Here is a 16639-nt window from a genome sequence, read left to right on the forward strand (position 1 = left end):
GGATGATGTGCTTGATGATGATTGCCTTAATAAGAATGTCCTAATTAGACTTTCTATTTTTAACTGATCTTCCAGGATGATATTTGGATCATCTTGGACGATGTCCTCAAAATAGAGAACTCTAAATAAGACAGAAAAAATCCCCCCAAGTGTGTGTGTGTAAGGTTACTTAGCATCAAGAACCACATTTATTACTAATAGACTCAAGAAAAAAAAGGTTTATAAACTAACTCAGACCTAGTCTATCCAATCTTGAGCTAGTTCAAATTGCAGTCTTGATCCTGTGAACCTGAAATGTTAGTAGGCAAAGCAGCCATAGACAAACATAAGTGTTTGCTATCATCAAGATTCTATTTCTAAAAATAGATATGCAATAAGTTATGTATCCAATGATGAAGGGGATGATGGCTTGCTTCACACCACATGTGGAACTCCAAATTATGTTGCTCCCGAGGTTCTTAACAATAGAGGCTATGATGGAGATTCTACAGATTTGTTGTCTTGTGGGGTTATACTGTTTGTATTACTTGCAGGGTACTTACCTTTTGATAATGATAATATCATGAATTTGTACAAAAAGATAGGAACTGGAGACTTCACATTCCCTTCCCGGCTTTCTTATGGTACCAAAAGATTGATTTCAAGAATTCTTGATCCTAACCCTACGACGTGGATAACTATTCCCGGAATATTGAAGGATGAATGGTTTAGAAAGGGTACAAACCCCCTATTTTTGATGAAAAGTATGAAACAAATTTGGATGACATTGATGTTGCTTTCAATGACTCACACGTATCACATGTGGTGATAAAAGAAGAACAACCAGCAGCTCTGAATGCGTTTGAACTGATTGCTTCGTCAAAGGGTCTGAATCTGAAAAATTTGTTTGATATTGAACAGGATAAAACTAAATGGGAGAATGTGCTTGCCTCTCTATCTAGTGTGCTTGCCTCTCTATCTAGTGGAAGTTTGGGAAGTAAAATTTTGATAACAACTCGGATGGACTCTGCGGCTGAGTTCTACGTTCTTGAAATACTAGTTCAATTCAATGATTTCAAAGTTGACCCCCCTCACGTGGATTGGGGAAAACCTCATCATGTGGTAATTTTGAAGCCTGCCATCAAAATATTCGACCCAGGAGGATCGCAATCTCCCTTCGGACGACACGCCTCGACGTAGTCGAGGCCTTTTGTCACTAGGGGATTATGATGTGGAACATCATAGCTAATAGTTCTCCTTAGGAATATCTTATCTAGTTTATTATAAGTTTTTCTAGAATCTTCTAGAGTTAGTTTATATAGGTATGCATTGTAGTAGGAGAGGGGATCATTGAATGAAATAATATACTTTTTGAAGCCTTGTGTTCTTCTTGTTCCCTGGATTTGGATTAAATCCTTCAAGCAGGTCTGATTCTTCCGACGATCACCACATCATCATCTATCCATCAAAAAGCCTTAAAGTAAGCTTTTAAATCATCCTCCAACATTTTAGAAGTATTTTGAGACATTTATGAGCTTGCATGAAGATTTTTGTATGATGATTAGCCCAACTTCTGATGATGTGCCTTAGTTGTGATGCTACCATTGACATTTATCTTGGTGCTGCATTAGTAAAACTATTCCTCTCATATAACATATTCATTTATTTTAACTGTTTTTAATCTTATTTTATTTTTCTAATGTCAACAAAATATTAAAAATTTATCCAATAAAATTTCAATATTATATAATTATTTATATTTTATTTTAAACTCATCTAAATTTTAAATAATTTAGGCAAATAATCCCATTGTGAAATTGGGGTTACACCCTCACTTTAAAAAGAAAAAAAAAATCACTTTCTTTGACCACTAAATAAATCACAGGCCGCCTGATCATAAAGCAACGATTCACAATGACTTAGCTTAAATACCACGGAGATAAATGGACAGGTGGTGCGCGGTTTGCACTTAGCGTGCTCGGCAGGTAAGATTACTTATCAGTGACCAGAGCGCGACCGACGGTTCAATAGCTATAAATAAGGGGAGAGGGAACGCCAAACGGGAAGAAAAGAAAAGAGTGCTTCAAAGCCTAATTTACGTGTGCTGCTTCTTTCCGACTCTCTTTGCGATCTCGCGGACACGCTTAGATCACCGGAGATCGGCGATAAGAGGTCAACTTCTTCGATTCGGAGAATCAAGCGACCGCTGGTACGATCTGACGCAGTCCGGCGAGAACGGATCTTTTGTGTTAATTAAGGCCCATTGCCGTCCGATCTAGAGGTTCCGTGAGGATCCGCATGAGCTGCTCCGTTGACCTGGGTTTCTCATCGTATTCGAATCACTTCAATACCTGTCTCCTGATCTTTATCCTCGAGTATTCCCCTCAGTTGTCCCCTTTGATTACTAATTCGAGGTTTCGTTGGAGCGGGAACCACAAAGCGGAGATATATGGAGAGCCGTAATGATATTAAGAAAGGTATGTTTTGTCTAATCTGTTTAAATTTTCTTTGTTCTTTTTTGTTTTGGTTTGGTTTTTCGTCTTTCCATGTTTCGGAGATGCAGAAGTTGAATACTAGTATTGAACTCTGATTTAGTTAATATTTAATGTCGTCGGAGCATTAGTAGATTGTAGGTAAACTAACGCACTCAACTAACAACTCAGAACTTGCTGAATAATGTTTGTTCAAGTTAGTAATTGAACATTGTTTAGCATCTGTTGTAAGCTCATTAAGTTATATGCTTTATATTAGGCTTAGGCTTGTTTGGAACAACTTTCGTACAATTTTATAAGTCAAATTTTTAGAAAAAAAAAATTTTTGGAAGAAAAAATTACTGAAAAACTATTTTAAAAAGCAATTAAAAAAGTTGTTCCCAATAAAGGACAACTCATATAATATTCAAATACGTTTTTTTTTAATACAACTTGTTTGATAATCATTTCTATATTAATATATTATAAATGTATTTATTAGGCTAGATTATTTTTTATCTCTCTTATTTTTATTTTTCACATATCGTTATGCACACTTTGGTTGTCTCTGAAGTGGCATGTGTCTTGTACATTGAGAATTTGAGCCTTTAAAGGTAAACATATATTCTCCTTCTCAACCTGCTTACAATCGATGTGCCTGGGAGCACAACCTATGAGTACTTTGTTTTAGCCCTTGGCACTTGTTCTCCAACATGCCTAGGGGGTTATCAGAGCACATCTGCTGGAGAATCATAGTGCATCTTATCCTTTTTAGCTTGCTTGCAATCGATAAGTTTTCTTAGCTATTGGCAAATCTTCTCTATCATGCCTTTGTTCCATCATAATGTGCAACCCTCATGTCTTCTTTTCAATCCCACTTTGAGACGTCACTCTCATCTGAATTTTGATACAAATTTTCAGTCCTCAATTCATTTTAGTCATACTATTTTGCTCTCCAACATTGCCTAGGTAGTAATCAGAGTGCATCTGCATGAGAATCATAAGTGAGTGATTTGTATCCTTTTGAGCTTGCTTGCAATAGATAAATTGTCTTAGATCTTAACGCATCTTCTCTAACATGCCGTTGTTCCATCATAATATGCAAGCCTCATGTCTTATTTTCAATCCTACTATTTAAACGTCACTCTCCTTTGAATTTCGATACATCTTTTCAATCCAAAATTAATTTTTAATCATGCTAGTATCTTGTTTAATTGGTGCTTATTTAATTAATGTTAGATAGTTGAATACTAATATCAAATTTATTGAACTGTTTGTTTATTTAGACCTATAAAATTTGTTGTAAATATGATAATCGCATAATAATTCATTTATGAACTGATTTATAAATTTGTTTAAGTACTCGAATGATTAATTTAGTGAGCCAAGTACAAGCCAAGTTTGATCATAAATAATTCTAAACAAGCTAAATATGAACACAGTGTCAAACTTGAGTAAGTTTTTGTATGACCAAGCCAAGTCTGTTCCATGACATGCTCACCTTCATTTGATTTAATTACAACCCTAAGTATTATGCTTATAAGTTGGGTGAATTGGGAATCTATTAAGTTTCATAATTAAATTCTTCTTGCAAATCTTATCAAATATTTATGCAAATTTACCATCTAACATACGTAACAATCTTTCCAACATTTTTTGTTTTTTATAAATTTACTAACTTTAACATCTACAACTCTAACTAACTTTTTTGCAAATACCTAACACCTTCTAAGCTCTATAAAAGGTAGATGCCTTACTGCATATAGAGACTAACTTTTTCTTCCTTGGTTTACTTTCTAATAGTCATCGACACTAAGATAAGAGAACTGAACTAGTCCTCTTAGTAGCTAGTGATCATGTTTAGAGGTAGTCGACTGACTACAAGTGCAAGATGGTCTAGTTGGTGAAGAGCTCTTTGAAGGACTGGAGGTACTGCCTGATGGAGAGCTCCGATAGTTATCTTTGTTGGAAGCCAGTTATGTGTTGCTTCTAAATTAAAACTTAAATCAGATGTGTTTTTACCAATAGAATCCTTATGTTTGCTGTCTATAAGTGGTTATTGCCTTCTATTTAGTAGGGCTTTTAAGGAGTTTACAAATTTTTACTGGTTTAATATGAAATGATGCCATCTATGTTCTAGTGGGACAAGCAGGGAATTAATTATGATATCTTGGTTAGCATTTATTAGCAGGAGTATTAGAATTAGTGAAGTACGAATTACACCTAATAAAAATAGGTCAAAAAACCCCATTTTGTTATACAACAACAACAACAACAACAACAACATTTTGTTATACTTAGTTCAGAAACCCAATAAACCAACCATAGCGATACTATTGTGTAGGTGTGATGAACTTATAATGAATCAGAAAAGATTTTTAGTACTTTTTTTCAAGGTATTAAACCTATTACATTTTTTTTTATTAGGTAACCCAATGCCGATATTGGCATAACGTGAATAAAAGATCAATTATTTATGCAAGTGGATTAAAAATTAGTTATATATATTAAATCATGTAGAATTGAGGAAATTCATAGCTACGTTTGTGAAGATTGGCACCTGATATTGCTAAGTTAGAAAGCCAAGAGTATCCTGTGTGAGCCAATATTCTTAAAACTTTTTTGCTACTTTTGTTGTCCACAATATATATAACAAAAGCAGTTGTTAAATGATGTGGTTCTTCTCACATGTAGTTGTACTCTATAATATTAGAAAAATGTTTACATTGAATGTAATAGATGAAATTGTACCCTTGACTTGCCCATGCAAAGGCTAGCATCCTTCATGCGTGTAATTAATTGTGCGGATGGATTGAATAATGGTTTGATGCTTTCACTATAATGTATGAAAATATAAAGTTTATAAGGTTGAACAAAGGGTTTCTCAATTTCAAATGTAAGCGAAAAAGTCCAATAGTAAAATTATATATATATATATATATATATATATATCAACAGGATATAATCGATAGGGCACAAAGTCCTCTGTTAGCTAAGATGGATTCAGATTTGTCATCTTAGACAAATATTCACCCTAGGTCTACAAGATACCTTTGGACGAAGCAATCCGTGGCTGCCGACAAGGATCATTTTGTTAGGTTGGGTCGACTACCTCTTCTGACTAAGTAGATCAGGGACCATGATGACCTTGGATGACAGAACCATGGGATCTTGATCAGGTTCATCATCATTCCCCATACCATCCACTTTAAGTGCAAGGTGTTGAATTTCATATTTTAAATTTCAAAATTTCAAATACAATAGATACTACGTAGCTCTACGTGTCTGTTCGACGACTAGCCTTAATAGAAAGTTATCTCTCGTTATCAGGAGGGGTAATTAATTATAGGGGCTTGCGCCTATAGGAAACGTGAACTCATATCATAAAGTTCTCACAAAATGAGGGCAAAATCTGTGAGTAATGTCTTATTTAAAACCCAATCTGCCTTCTGAAAATTTGCCTCGGAACTTAAATGTTAAAACTCTCCTTGACGAGCTGAAAAAGAAAAAAAAGGGCCCACAGAGAGGCCAGGGTGCGAATTTTCGGAGCCCACAATCTTGCTAGACAAAATTTATGGGATTTAAAATCTTTACTTATTTTTTGATAAATCCCATTTCAGTCTTATTATTGTTGAGTCTTGGATTTGTCCATTTCCATAATTCACAAGATTTAATGTACGGAAGGACTTTTGTCACATACCTTAAATCTTAAACCAAATAGCCAAAACAGTCTATTGGGATTTATCAAGTTTTAATAGTTACCTTGCCAAACAGTTTTCAGGTTTTAATCCTACCATGACTTACTAGATTTGAGTAACAGGATTTACTAAATCCTACTCGTAGACAGCCTTATTGTGGCCTTTTTTTTTGGACAAATCCTCCACTTCCATGTAAAATACACTAAGTGCTTTGTTTTGTATGAAAGGAATTGGAGGGAATGAAACTGCATTTTACTTTGGAGTTTTATCTTGGGTGTTTGATTTCAAGATAATTAAGCGTTAATTGAATTTCTCTAGAGAATGTGAATAAATGCATTTTTTTGCCGAACTCGAGTGAAAATTTGAGTTCATTGACTCGCATGTTCCTTGCTGACAAGAAATTAAACTCAAATTATCATCAGCCAAGCAAGAAAAAAAAAACATTCATTCAATTTCTCCTCTCAACCAAACAGGTCGTGAAACAAATTTTAAGTCAATATTTTATCATTTCCATTTTCATTTCCTGTCTCAATTCGTTCAGACTAAACATAGCATAAATCTGGCTCTGCCTTCAGTTTTTTTACATTTTGCTCACTCATATACAAGAAAGTAACGACCTTTATGATAATTCTATCTCAGTCTCTTGCTATCCAACTATCAAAGGAAGGCATTCTCCATCTGTCATTGTTATAGGTGGTGGCTTTGCCGGCATTTCAGCTGCCCGTGCACTCCAAAATTCATCTTTCAAGGTAATAAATCTTATTTTTCACCATAATTGAAAAACGAAGAATTTGTTAGAATCACTTACTTTTTGTACTCTGCTGGCGGGCTGACTGAATCAATTATTCAGGTTGTTTTGTTGGAATCACGCCATAGGATTGGTGGTCGAGCTTACACTGATTACTCGTTTGGTTTCCCAGTTGACATGGGAGCTGCATGGTATACATTTACCTAAGCTTTTTTTCGCATTCTTCATTTTGTCAGAGAATTTGTTTCCATATCTTTTGAATGATGACTTCCTTATTTTTCCTCTTTAAACATCTTCCTTTCTCAGGTTGCACGGTGCTTGTGTCAAAAATCCCTTGGCACCTGTAATTGGAAGATTGGGACTTCCACTCTATCGAACCAGTGGAGATGACTCAGTTTTGTTTGATCATGATTTGGAAAGGTAGTTATTAAAGTATTATTATAAACTGCAGCAAGTGATTTATTTATTTGCATAGAAGATTGTTTATGTTTTTCTTTGCAGCTATGCACTTTATGATACGGATGGGAATCAAGTTCCTCAAGAACTAGTAGAGCATGTAGGTGGAATATTTGAGAGCATGCTCAAAGAGGTAATGTATTGTCCTGTATTTACTGTTTTACTGGCTGAAATTCAAATGAATGCTCTGATTCATTTAAATCTACAGACTGAGAAATTGAGGCAGGAAATCAGCAATGACATGTCCATGACCAAAGCAATTGCCATGGTTTTTGAAAGACGGCCAGATCTCAGGTATGGAAGGTGCAAAAGTTTGCCTTTTAGTTTGTTAATATTATTTCTAATTTTCATGTATTTCTATAGGCTAGAAGGGCTTGCAGATAAGGTCCTGAAATGGTACTTGTGCAGGCTAGAAGGATGGTTTGCTGCTGATGCAGATACCATCTCCTTGAAATATTGGGATGAGGCAAGCTTTGGTTGTTTTTTTTGCATTTTTTTTTCTTTATGGCTATAATCATGCATGAGAAGCCTGAATGCTATATTTTCTTAAGAATGATCATGGTTATATTTGTTGAATTTTAATATAATTGTTGCTCTAACATAATGACTCTTCATGGTACTAAAAAATATCAAGGTTCGGTTTGATATAAAGGAATTGATTGAAAGGAAATGAAAATTGTAAAAAATTCAATTGGAATAAGTTTTGATCCATTTTTTGGTTGATGAAAAATTAAATGAAAATTATTATTTTCTATTTGGTTGAGGAGAAGTTGAGCTTTTTGTTTCTTGTGAGCTATATGCGAAAATAATGATCCAATAATATTTTCTTTTCATTTTTTTCACTATAGTAGTAGAGTCGGAAATTCTCATTTAAACATGGATTTTTTCATAATTCATAGAGGTAAATTCAATGACCTAATAAGTACATTGGAACCACCTAATATGAACTAAATTAGCTATAAATATGCTTATTTAACTGATTAAAAAAACGAACTAATATTAGCTGGACCACCTAAACTCAATTACCTAAGAAACTCGTGACTTTCGAGTCATCAAAAAGTTGTGGTTTCTATCAACCAGTCTCCTAGCATTAGTATATTAGTGTAAATTCACCCTTTATTATTTGGGTTGATATATAATGCATTCATATTTGAGTTTTTCTTAGTGCTCTTGTTATATTAACTTTTTTTTTTCTAAGTTACTTTTTCTTGATGTTTGTAGGAAGTTTTATTGCCTGGTGGTCATGCTCTTATGGTGCGGGGTTATCGTCCTGTCATCAATACCCTTGCTAGAGATCTGGATATCCGGCTTGGTCATCGGTATGTACCCCTATATTAGAAATAACTATGCTCTTAGATAACTTCATTTCTTATCGATTCTGCTATTTCAGAGTATCCAAAATAGTAAGGGATAAAATGGGAGTAGAAGTCATAGTCGATAATGGTAAATCATTTGTGGCCGACGCTGTTGTCATTACTGTTCCCTTAGGAGTGTTGAAGTCCAATTCTATTAAGTTTGAGCCGAGGCTTCCAAATTGGAAGGAGGAAGCCATTAAAGACATTGGAGTTGGCACAGAAAACAAAATTGCATTGCACTTTGATAGAGTTTTCTGGCCTAGTGTGGAGTTCCTTGGAGTTGTCTCATCCTCTACTTACAGCTGCAGCTATTTCCTTAATCTTCACAAGGCGACCGGTCACCCTGTCCTTGTTTATATGCCTGCAGGACAGCTAGCACATGACCTTGAGAAGTTGACTGATGAAGCTGCAGCCAGCTTTGCCTTCCAACAACTTAAACAGATCCTACCTGATGCGTCAAAGCCAGTATGTTTCTGTTCTTATAATCACCTTTTTTTCAATATTTCCTGTTTGCCAAGTCTATTTCCTTGCATTTAAAATTCCTTGTCACAACTTGTTATTGATTATTGAATTGAACACTTGTTACATGTGTGTGTGTGCGCGCGCGCGTGTGTTTGAGTGTATACCCATATTCTTGGCACATTATATAATCGTTGTATGACATTATTTTGAATTCGAACTCAAATATATTTAAAAATTAATCATCACATGATGCATGTCTAGTTGAGTAAGTTTATGTTTAGTTAAAACTGATCGATTTCAACCCAAATTTCCAGTTGTTTGGAATAAAGAATATTAATGTTATGAAATATTTTTTAATTAGCAAGCAAGATTTTAATCTTTATAAAGTATTCAAAATGTATTTAAGGGTCGTGCGCATGCGTTCGTGCATTCGTTCTATTTGTTTATTATGTAATTATGAATGCATATAGATGTATTGTATATATATGTGTCAACATTCATAACTGTGTTTATATCATATTTTGATTTCAAGTTGTATCAAACTTATTTCAAGTGAGCCATCTTCAATCTTCAAGTCAAATCATGTTGTTGTAAATTATGGGTTGATTAAAAATTAAATGATTTTATAGCGAGTTACAACTTTGGAACATAAATTGGAATAGCATATGGTGAAATTCTAATTTGAAAGTATCTAAAAGCTAATTATCACATCATAGGGTCATTAATTTTCATTTTGAATATGATAATTGTTGCAATTTTTTTTTTAAATAAGTATTTAATTAAGTTTTAACTATATTATAATGCATGTAATATTTTTTAAAATGAATTCATGTTGAAAATTATAACTATTTGGTTTCTAGAAAATGATGAATGCCAATTATTTAATTTAATAACTTAAAAATAGAACTACTTTATCTCTAGTTTTTTCGCTTTTTAATTTCTTAAAAATATTTAATTATCTGTATCATAATAGTACTCATAAATATATGTACGCATATGTGTATATAAAATTTAAAAAGCATACATAGTAATTATAGTTTGAGTTGATTTCAAGCTAAGTCAATCTAACCCAAACTTAGCTCGAAATTGGCGCAAATGAATATGGTAAAAAATTTGGTTGATGGATTGACACTAGGTTCAATTCAAGATTGATCTAGGTCAAAATATCAATTCAAATCTTCAATTTAAAATCTCAACCCAGTGCAAGTGACCTCGATTTTCATATCTAGTGGATATGAATATTGCAAACTATATATCAGAGGAGTTTGTGGATTCTAGGCTAATTAAGAGGAGGGGGGGATATGGGGTCAATCAGGTGTGCAATGGTGTAAATTTGAACTTATTTTGAAGCTCCACACAACTTAAGGCACTTAAAATTAAGCACATGAAAATAAATAATTAAATCTATAAACAAAATACTCATTAGCAACGAATAATGTTGTATGTGTTGACCTATAAACGAATGTGAAAAAAGAAAAAAGAAAAAAGAAAAGAGAGGATTTCATGTGCGCCTCATACCTGTCTGGCGTTGCTGCGCAAGATTTCGAACTCGTGCAAATCTCATTCTACGGACGTCCGAAGGCATGTTATGCACGTCGATGACACCCCCGCACGATCTTGCGACCTCCTTGCATCGTTAAAATGATAGAGAAAGCGGTCTCTCGCGGTTCTTCCACCCGCAAACTCCACTGCCGAAGCCTCCTAAAACTTGCATTCCACGATTCCACGCTCTTCCACTCACAATCTTCCTCCCTCAAGCCTTTTGAACTCCTCTGCTAGCCAACCGATCGCAAGCCATCTGTGTCCAAACTAGCGGTCCTCTCTGCCCTAGACACAAGAGCCCGACCTTCCCTTCCTCCTCACAAGCCGAACAGTTGGCTACCTAGCCAGACAACCCACGACCTCATCCCCGTTCTCTATTGGATCGGAAGTAACGACGGCAACTGGAGCTTGCTCGTGGCTAAGGTAGCCATCTTTCTCCCTCTCGCGTGCTTCTTCGGCCAAATCTCTTGAATCCGCCAAACTCTTGGAAAATAGAGAGCTTAACTGGCTGTTTACCATGATTTAATATAAATTTTGCGTAAATCCTGTATCCTCTTAATAAGATTTTCATTTCAGAAATCCTATTGAAATCCTGCATATTCCCTGTATCACAATGGGATTTAACTTAAATCTTGCTGCCAAACAGATTCAGCTTAAATCTTGTCCAAATCCTGCATAAATTTTGATCTTGGATCTTGAACTTGCTCTCGAGTTTGCAAGAATTGTACAATTTGAGTTCATCCTACAAGTAGCAAGTTCTTCTACACAACTTAGGTACTTGCAAGTAGCCAAGTATTTTATCTCATCACCATGGTTGTTAGTAAATAATTAACTTGAAATAAAATATTTAGCAAAATATTAGACTACACAACATTAAATTTTCCACCATCAAATCACTAATAAGCCACACACAAGTCACGTAGGCTCACGTGGTCAACAAATTTCACATATAAACACATCATTCTCAATTTTCAAAGAAAATTTATTCCACATATAATTATACTCTATGTGAGTGATATGACTAGTTATTATTTCATAATCGGAGGGGTTATTATCAAGAACCATGTCGTTAGCCATAAAACAAATCTACTCCATAAACTAAAAAATCCAATGATTTGTTCAATTTTTAGAATATCATAATCAAAATGATTCATCAACAATTAAATTGCTAGTATTTCGATCCCTTTACCCATATGATAGGTTCAATTATCCAAATAACTGGAGGAAATTCTTATATAGTAATACCCTCCAAAAGTTAATGAAAGAATACTTCAGGGCGTTATAACCCCTATGTAGGGTATAATTACTTCATATCATAATCTGAGGGGTTTCCAACAAAACTTATTTACCAATTTCACCGATTTTAAATAAAACAAATACTCAAAAACCTGAATAATGGTTTTAGTTATTAAATTATTATAACTGGAGTGGCACAGCATCTACAGTCGATGCACCAATTGTAAATTAAGCAAATCAAGTAAGATGTTGAAGACTTCATGTCATTCATGATAATCAAGATTACTAAAATATATAACTATAGGGTTCACTTCATGCAAATCTCTAGTGCTTGCGATACAGAACTCTTAAGATTCAATATCTTTAATCGGTCATAAAGCTTCAAAAATTGGGTAAGAACTCCAAATCTTGAAAAGTCTTAGCAAATAGAGAGTTGAAAAAGAGTAATAATAACCAGTTGATTAGTTTTGGACTAAGTGAGATAGAGATGATTGTCCTGTTGAGTTGCTGATATTCTTCTTTGCTAATAAACGAAAGATAGTGAAGTGGGTAGGGGTGTACTCAACGCACCTAATAATCAAATGCGCTCTATAATTTCTCCACTATAATTTCTCCAATTTGGTAAGCTATGACAATGCGAATTAAAGAGAACTTCCCAGCAGTTAATTAAATCTATGATTTGATTGAAGATATCAACCCTATCAGGACGACAGGCCTCATTACAAATTTTTTATGTTTCCTACCTCTATAATATTTAAAATAAATTAAAATTAAAATAAAAAAATATGTTTCCTACCTCTATGATGGATACGATTATTATAACCATAACTAGTAGGATTCATCAACATGGAAATCATACTTAAGCTATAAAAATAATATATTTTGGGTATTTTCTTGATGATGGGTTCAATTATTAGAAAATCATAATCAAAGGGAATTTTTATCATAAAAATTTGCTTTTCAAATTCAAAGATAAATCTATAAATCTCCAAGGGACTAATTTTTTCAATGGCAGGCGTAAAAGTACTCACAATACTCCATTTAAAGTCAAACCTTTCAAAACAAATCAAACTCCTTAAAAGATAGAAATCAACGAAACTTAAGCTTTAGCAAATGATCAATACACTATGCTTGGAGCTGTCATCCACTAGTTTGCCAAGCGTAGAAAATTTAAGTTTAACCGAAATTCACAAGGCACACTCAATGGAGAATGAAGCTCTTTATAGACTAAGGTCACCTTGAAATTGGCTCCTTTGCCAAACTTTCACTCTAGATCTATGAAGTTCCATTCAGCAATACAACTCAAACTCGACTACCTCATTATGTAGACCAATGTCTATAACAACTCAGAATGATGGGAGCTTTATGTGGGCGAAATTTTTTAGTATAAAAAAATTGGTGTAAAAAATAAAAACTTCAAAATTTTGTAAGATGTTAAAAAATATCTTCTATTTTATGTAAAATCTTGTAATTTTAAACATTTGTATTTTACATTTTTAATTGTTTCTTCCTCTCTTCCTCATAAAATTGCATCTATATTTATTGATATAATTATTTTCCAAACATCTGATCCATTTTTCACCTTCTGGGATTTGGTTCATCTTCAAGTGGTTTGTCAGTAAAATTTTGGTCAGCTTCCTTCCTTCCAAGCGCAGCATTTTGGTGGACAACAACAACCATAATAAGCTTTTATCCCACTATGTGGCTTGGCTAAATTAATCTTTCTTTTTTTTTTCATTGTCGTCTTATTAAGAATTAAATTCTCATTTAAATCTTATAAAAGAGAAAAGTCATTTTGGTGGTGACGCCTTAAAAAAACTATTGGTTTATCCTTTTTATTCTTGCATGTAACAGTCATGAATTTGATCGCCAGTTCTCTTTGATGCGACAAAAATAGCACAACGTCAATGCTCGCATTTGTAAAGACCTGCGTTGCAGTTATTTCCGACTCTGTTTATCATCTTGTATCTTAATGATGGAAAATCTCAGAAATATTTTTTGAATTTATCTTCATCTGATATTATTTCTCCTACTTTACAGATCCAATATCTGGTATCACACTGGGGTACAGATGTGAATTCTCTGGGCTCTTATAGCTATGATACCGTTGGAAAGCCTCATTATCTTTTTGAGAGGCTAAGGATTCCTGTCGATAATCTATTCTTTGCTGGGGAGGCAACAAGCTTAGATTATACTGGAACTGTGCATGGAGCCTTCTCCACCGGACTTATGGCTGCAGAAGAATGCCGGATGCGTGTGCTTGAGAAATATGGAAACCTGGACATCTTTCATCCAGCCATGGGACATGGAGAAGAAGAGCAGCTCTCCGCTCCCCTTCTCATCTCCCGAATTTGAATGCTCTTTTCTTCGCTGTGAAGAAGTCCGACTATTCTTTTGCTTCATTGTTTCTCTAGAGCATTATGCATTTGTTGTGAACTATCAACACTATTTGCGAATTTTCTTAAAACGACAAAGTAGTAATAAATTGAACTGTCTTATCATTTATCCATCCTTGAAATGGACCTACTTTATGTTCAATATCATTCATCACGTTAGATCATTCACCAATTGCTGTTTACATTGCTTCTTTTCTTAATAAAAAACATGGATTCCTTTACAAGAAGTATTAGAGCTTATAACTTCATGGAGGTCGTGTCCACTGCTTGGAAGAGAGACTTTCTAATGTGAAGCTAGGTAGGACCATAATTTCATCAAGGTAATTTATTCTCCTAGTCGTGGCTTATGCTAATTGAATAATATTGTTGATACTGTTGTTACACTTTTCTCTTCTTGCTAAACAAATTCTCAATTCTTCCTCTACTTGTGTTGACAACTTGACGGTTGTCCATCATTTGTTATATCATGAACTCTGCTATTACATTAATTCTTAGAAAATTTCAGTGAAGACTTGATTATTTTAAAACTCTTTTGTCTTCGTATTACTTTTCAAAAGATTATTGCCATGCTGTTGACCTATAGATTTAAATGCATTCTTCCTTATACTGTTAATCATGCTTAGGTAGCCTTGATTCATGTCAGAAACATTTTAGGCTATAATACCGTTGTAAATGAGTTCTATAGATTTTAATTTTGCAAGCTATCCTAAATATTTATGTGTTGAAATTGATCATAGGAAGGTTTTTTCTACTAGCATTTGATTCAATTAGGCTTTCTTACTATCTTTGTAAACTAGGTTTTTAGTTCTACTGATGAAGTTCCATTCTCCGTTAACATCAATGATGAACGTAGGGGATACATTCAATTATCTTTTGGAATCCACTTAAGTTACCCACTCTCTTCATTTCTATTTATCATGGACATCATTATTTTCTCTTTTATAATGGCTGATAATTGTACAGACAATGGATTTAAAGCTATTTCTCATAATAATGCCAAAATATCTCACTTGGTTTATGCTGGTGACCTTCCTATTTTTTGTGATGATATTTCCTCCATAACTTAAATCTACTCTTCCTTGGTTTTCTCGTCTCTTGTCTTAACGTTAATCACAACAAATTGGCTATCTATTTTTCCAGAGAGGTAAACCTATATTTTGCAAAACATTTTGTGAGATTTTGAATATATCCTCTGAAGCATTACCTTGGGAATATTGGGCATTACAATTTCCTCCTCCAAGCTTAAAGAAAGTGGTTGCTTGAATATTTTTAATAAACTGCATTCTTTATAATCCTAATGATGAGACCTCCATTAGAAAATGTGTTAATAAAATTAATTCAAGTTATTAATGATTCAGATAGAAAACATATTTGTTAATGAACTTGAACATTATTTAATCAAAATTTTATGTTGAATATCACATATTTTATTAGATCATTTACCATACCTAGCAAAGCAAATAGTATATATTGTGATGTGTACATTTATAGGCAATATTAAGATTAATGTTTTTATGATTTCTTTTTTTCTTTTTTACCTCCAAAGTGATGTTTTGGCAAATGCATTGGCAGTGGTTGCCAATAATGCATTGGTTTTTTTATTATTGTGAACTCAAAATAGAGATATTTTTTTCATGGGATGAACTTCTTATGTAGTTCTCTCAAAAGACAAGTAGAGATGCTGGAAGTTTCAAAAGATAGGAGGTTAAATGGTGATTCATAAGGAATCAAATATTAGAGACCCTACATGTCATTCTTTTGTGTGCTGATCATAAGGCTAGGTTATAATATAATTTCCCTGTCTTCCTGACCTCTCCTCTTTCTTGTGCTCTGACGATTCTAACGTTTTGGCTGCCAACGATCATCAACTCATTTCACTTGTGTTTTCACACCATTTTGTTTTATTTCGGAGCATTATCTTTAGGCATGGGGCCATTTTCAACCTTTGGTGTTTTTTCTTTAATTGCTTTCTCGATTTCTCTCACATCTGTTTTTTGTTACTTTGTTTTTCTTGACATTTCATAGCGTCTCCTTTGTCCTTTAACCCTTAAGGTTCTGGCAAAACAACTATTAACAGGAAGCTACGTGGTTTCATTGAGATTCATAATAACTTGAGATCTTTTCGTGATGTGGTTTCTTGACTACCCACCCCCCCCCACACACACACATATTTCTTTTATGCATACATCCTGTAAAAGTGTTCCTGCAGTGATATTTGGATATGTTGTAGAAATACTAGATGCCTCACTTGTGGGAAAGTTTTCCTTGAGCCATCCTAATCTCAATACGATCAGTG

General features: G+C 34.0%; 1 protein-coding gene across 2 annotated transcripts; it reads left to right on the plus strand.

Moving 5' to 3' along the window:
* Positions 1-2031: 2031 nt before the first annotated feature.
* LOC110099374 (polyamine oxidase 3-like) lies at positions 2032-14456 on the plus strand. Of its 2 annotated transcripts, XM_020826494.2 has the most exons (10): positions 2032-2456; positions 6788-6897; positions 6999-7087; positions 7203-7316; positions 7398-7485; positions 7561-7646; positions 7716-7818; positions 8574-8671; positions 8743-9172; positions 13988-14456. In XM_020826494.2, the coding sequence occupies exons 1-10, from the start codon at positions 2429-2431 to the stop codon at positions 14300-14302; spliced, it is 1461 nt and encodes a 486-aa protein (XP_020682153.1). In that variant the 5' UTR covers positions 2032-2428; the 3' UTR covers positions 14303-14456. The 2 variants fall into 2 exon arrangements, with proteins under 2 accessions (XP_020682153.1, XP_020682152.1); XM_020826493.2 differs by having other exon boundaries at positions 7398-7646.
* Positions 14457-16639: the final 2183 nt, after the last annotated feature.

This window comes from Dendrobium catenatum, unplaced genomic scaffold (genome assembly GCF_001605985.2).
Source record: "Dendrobium catenatum unplaced genomic scaffold, ASM160598v2 fragScaff_scaffold_980, whole genome shotgun sequence".
Lineage (NCBI taxonomy): Eukaryota > Viridiplantae > Streptophyta > Magnoliopsida > Asparagales > Orchidaceae > Dendrobium > Dendrobium catenatum.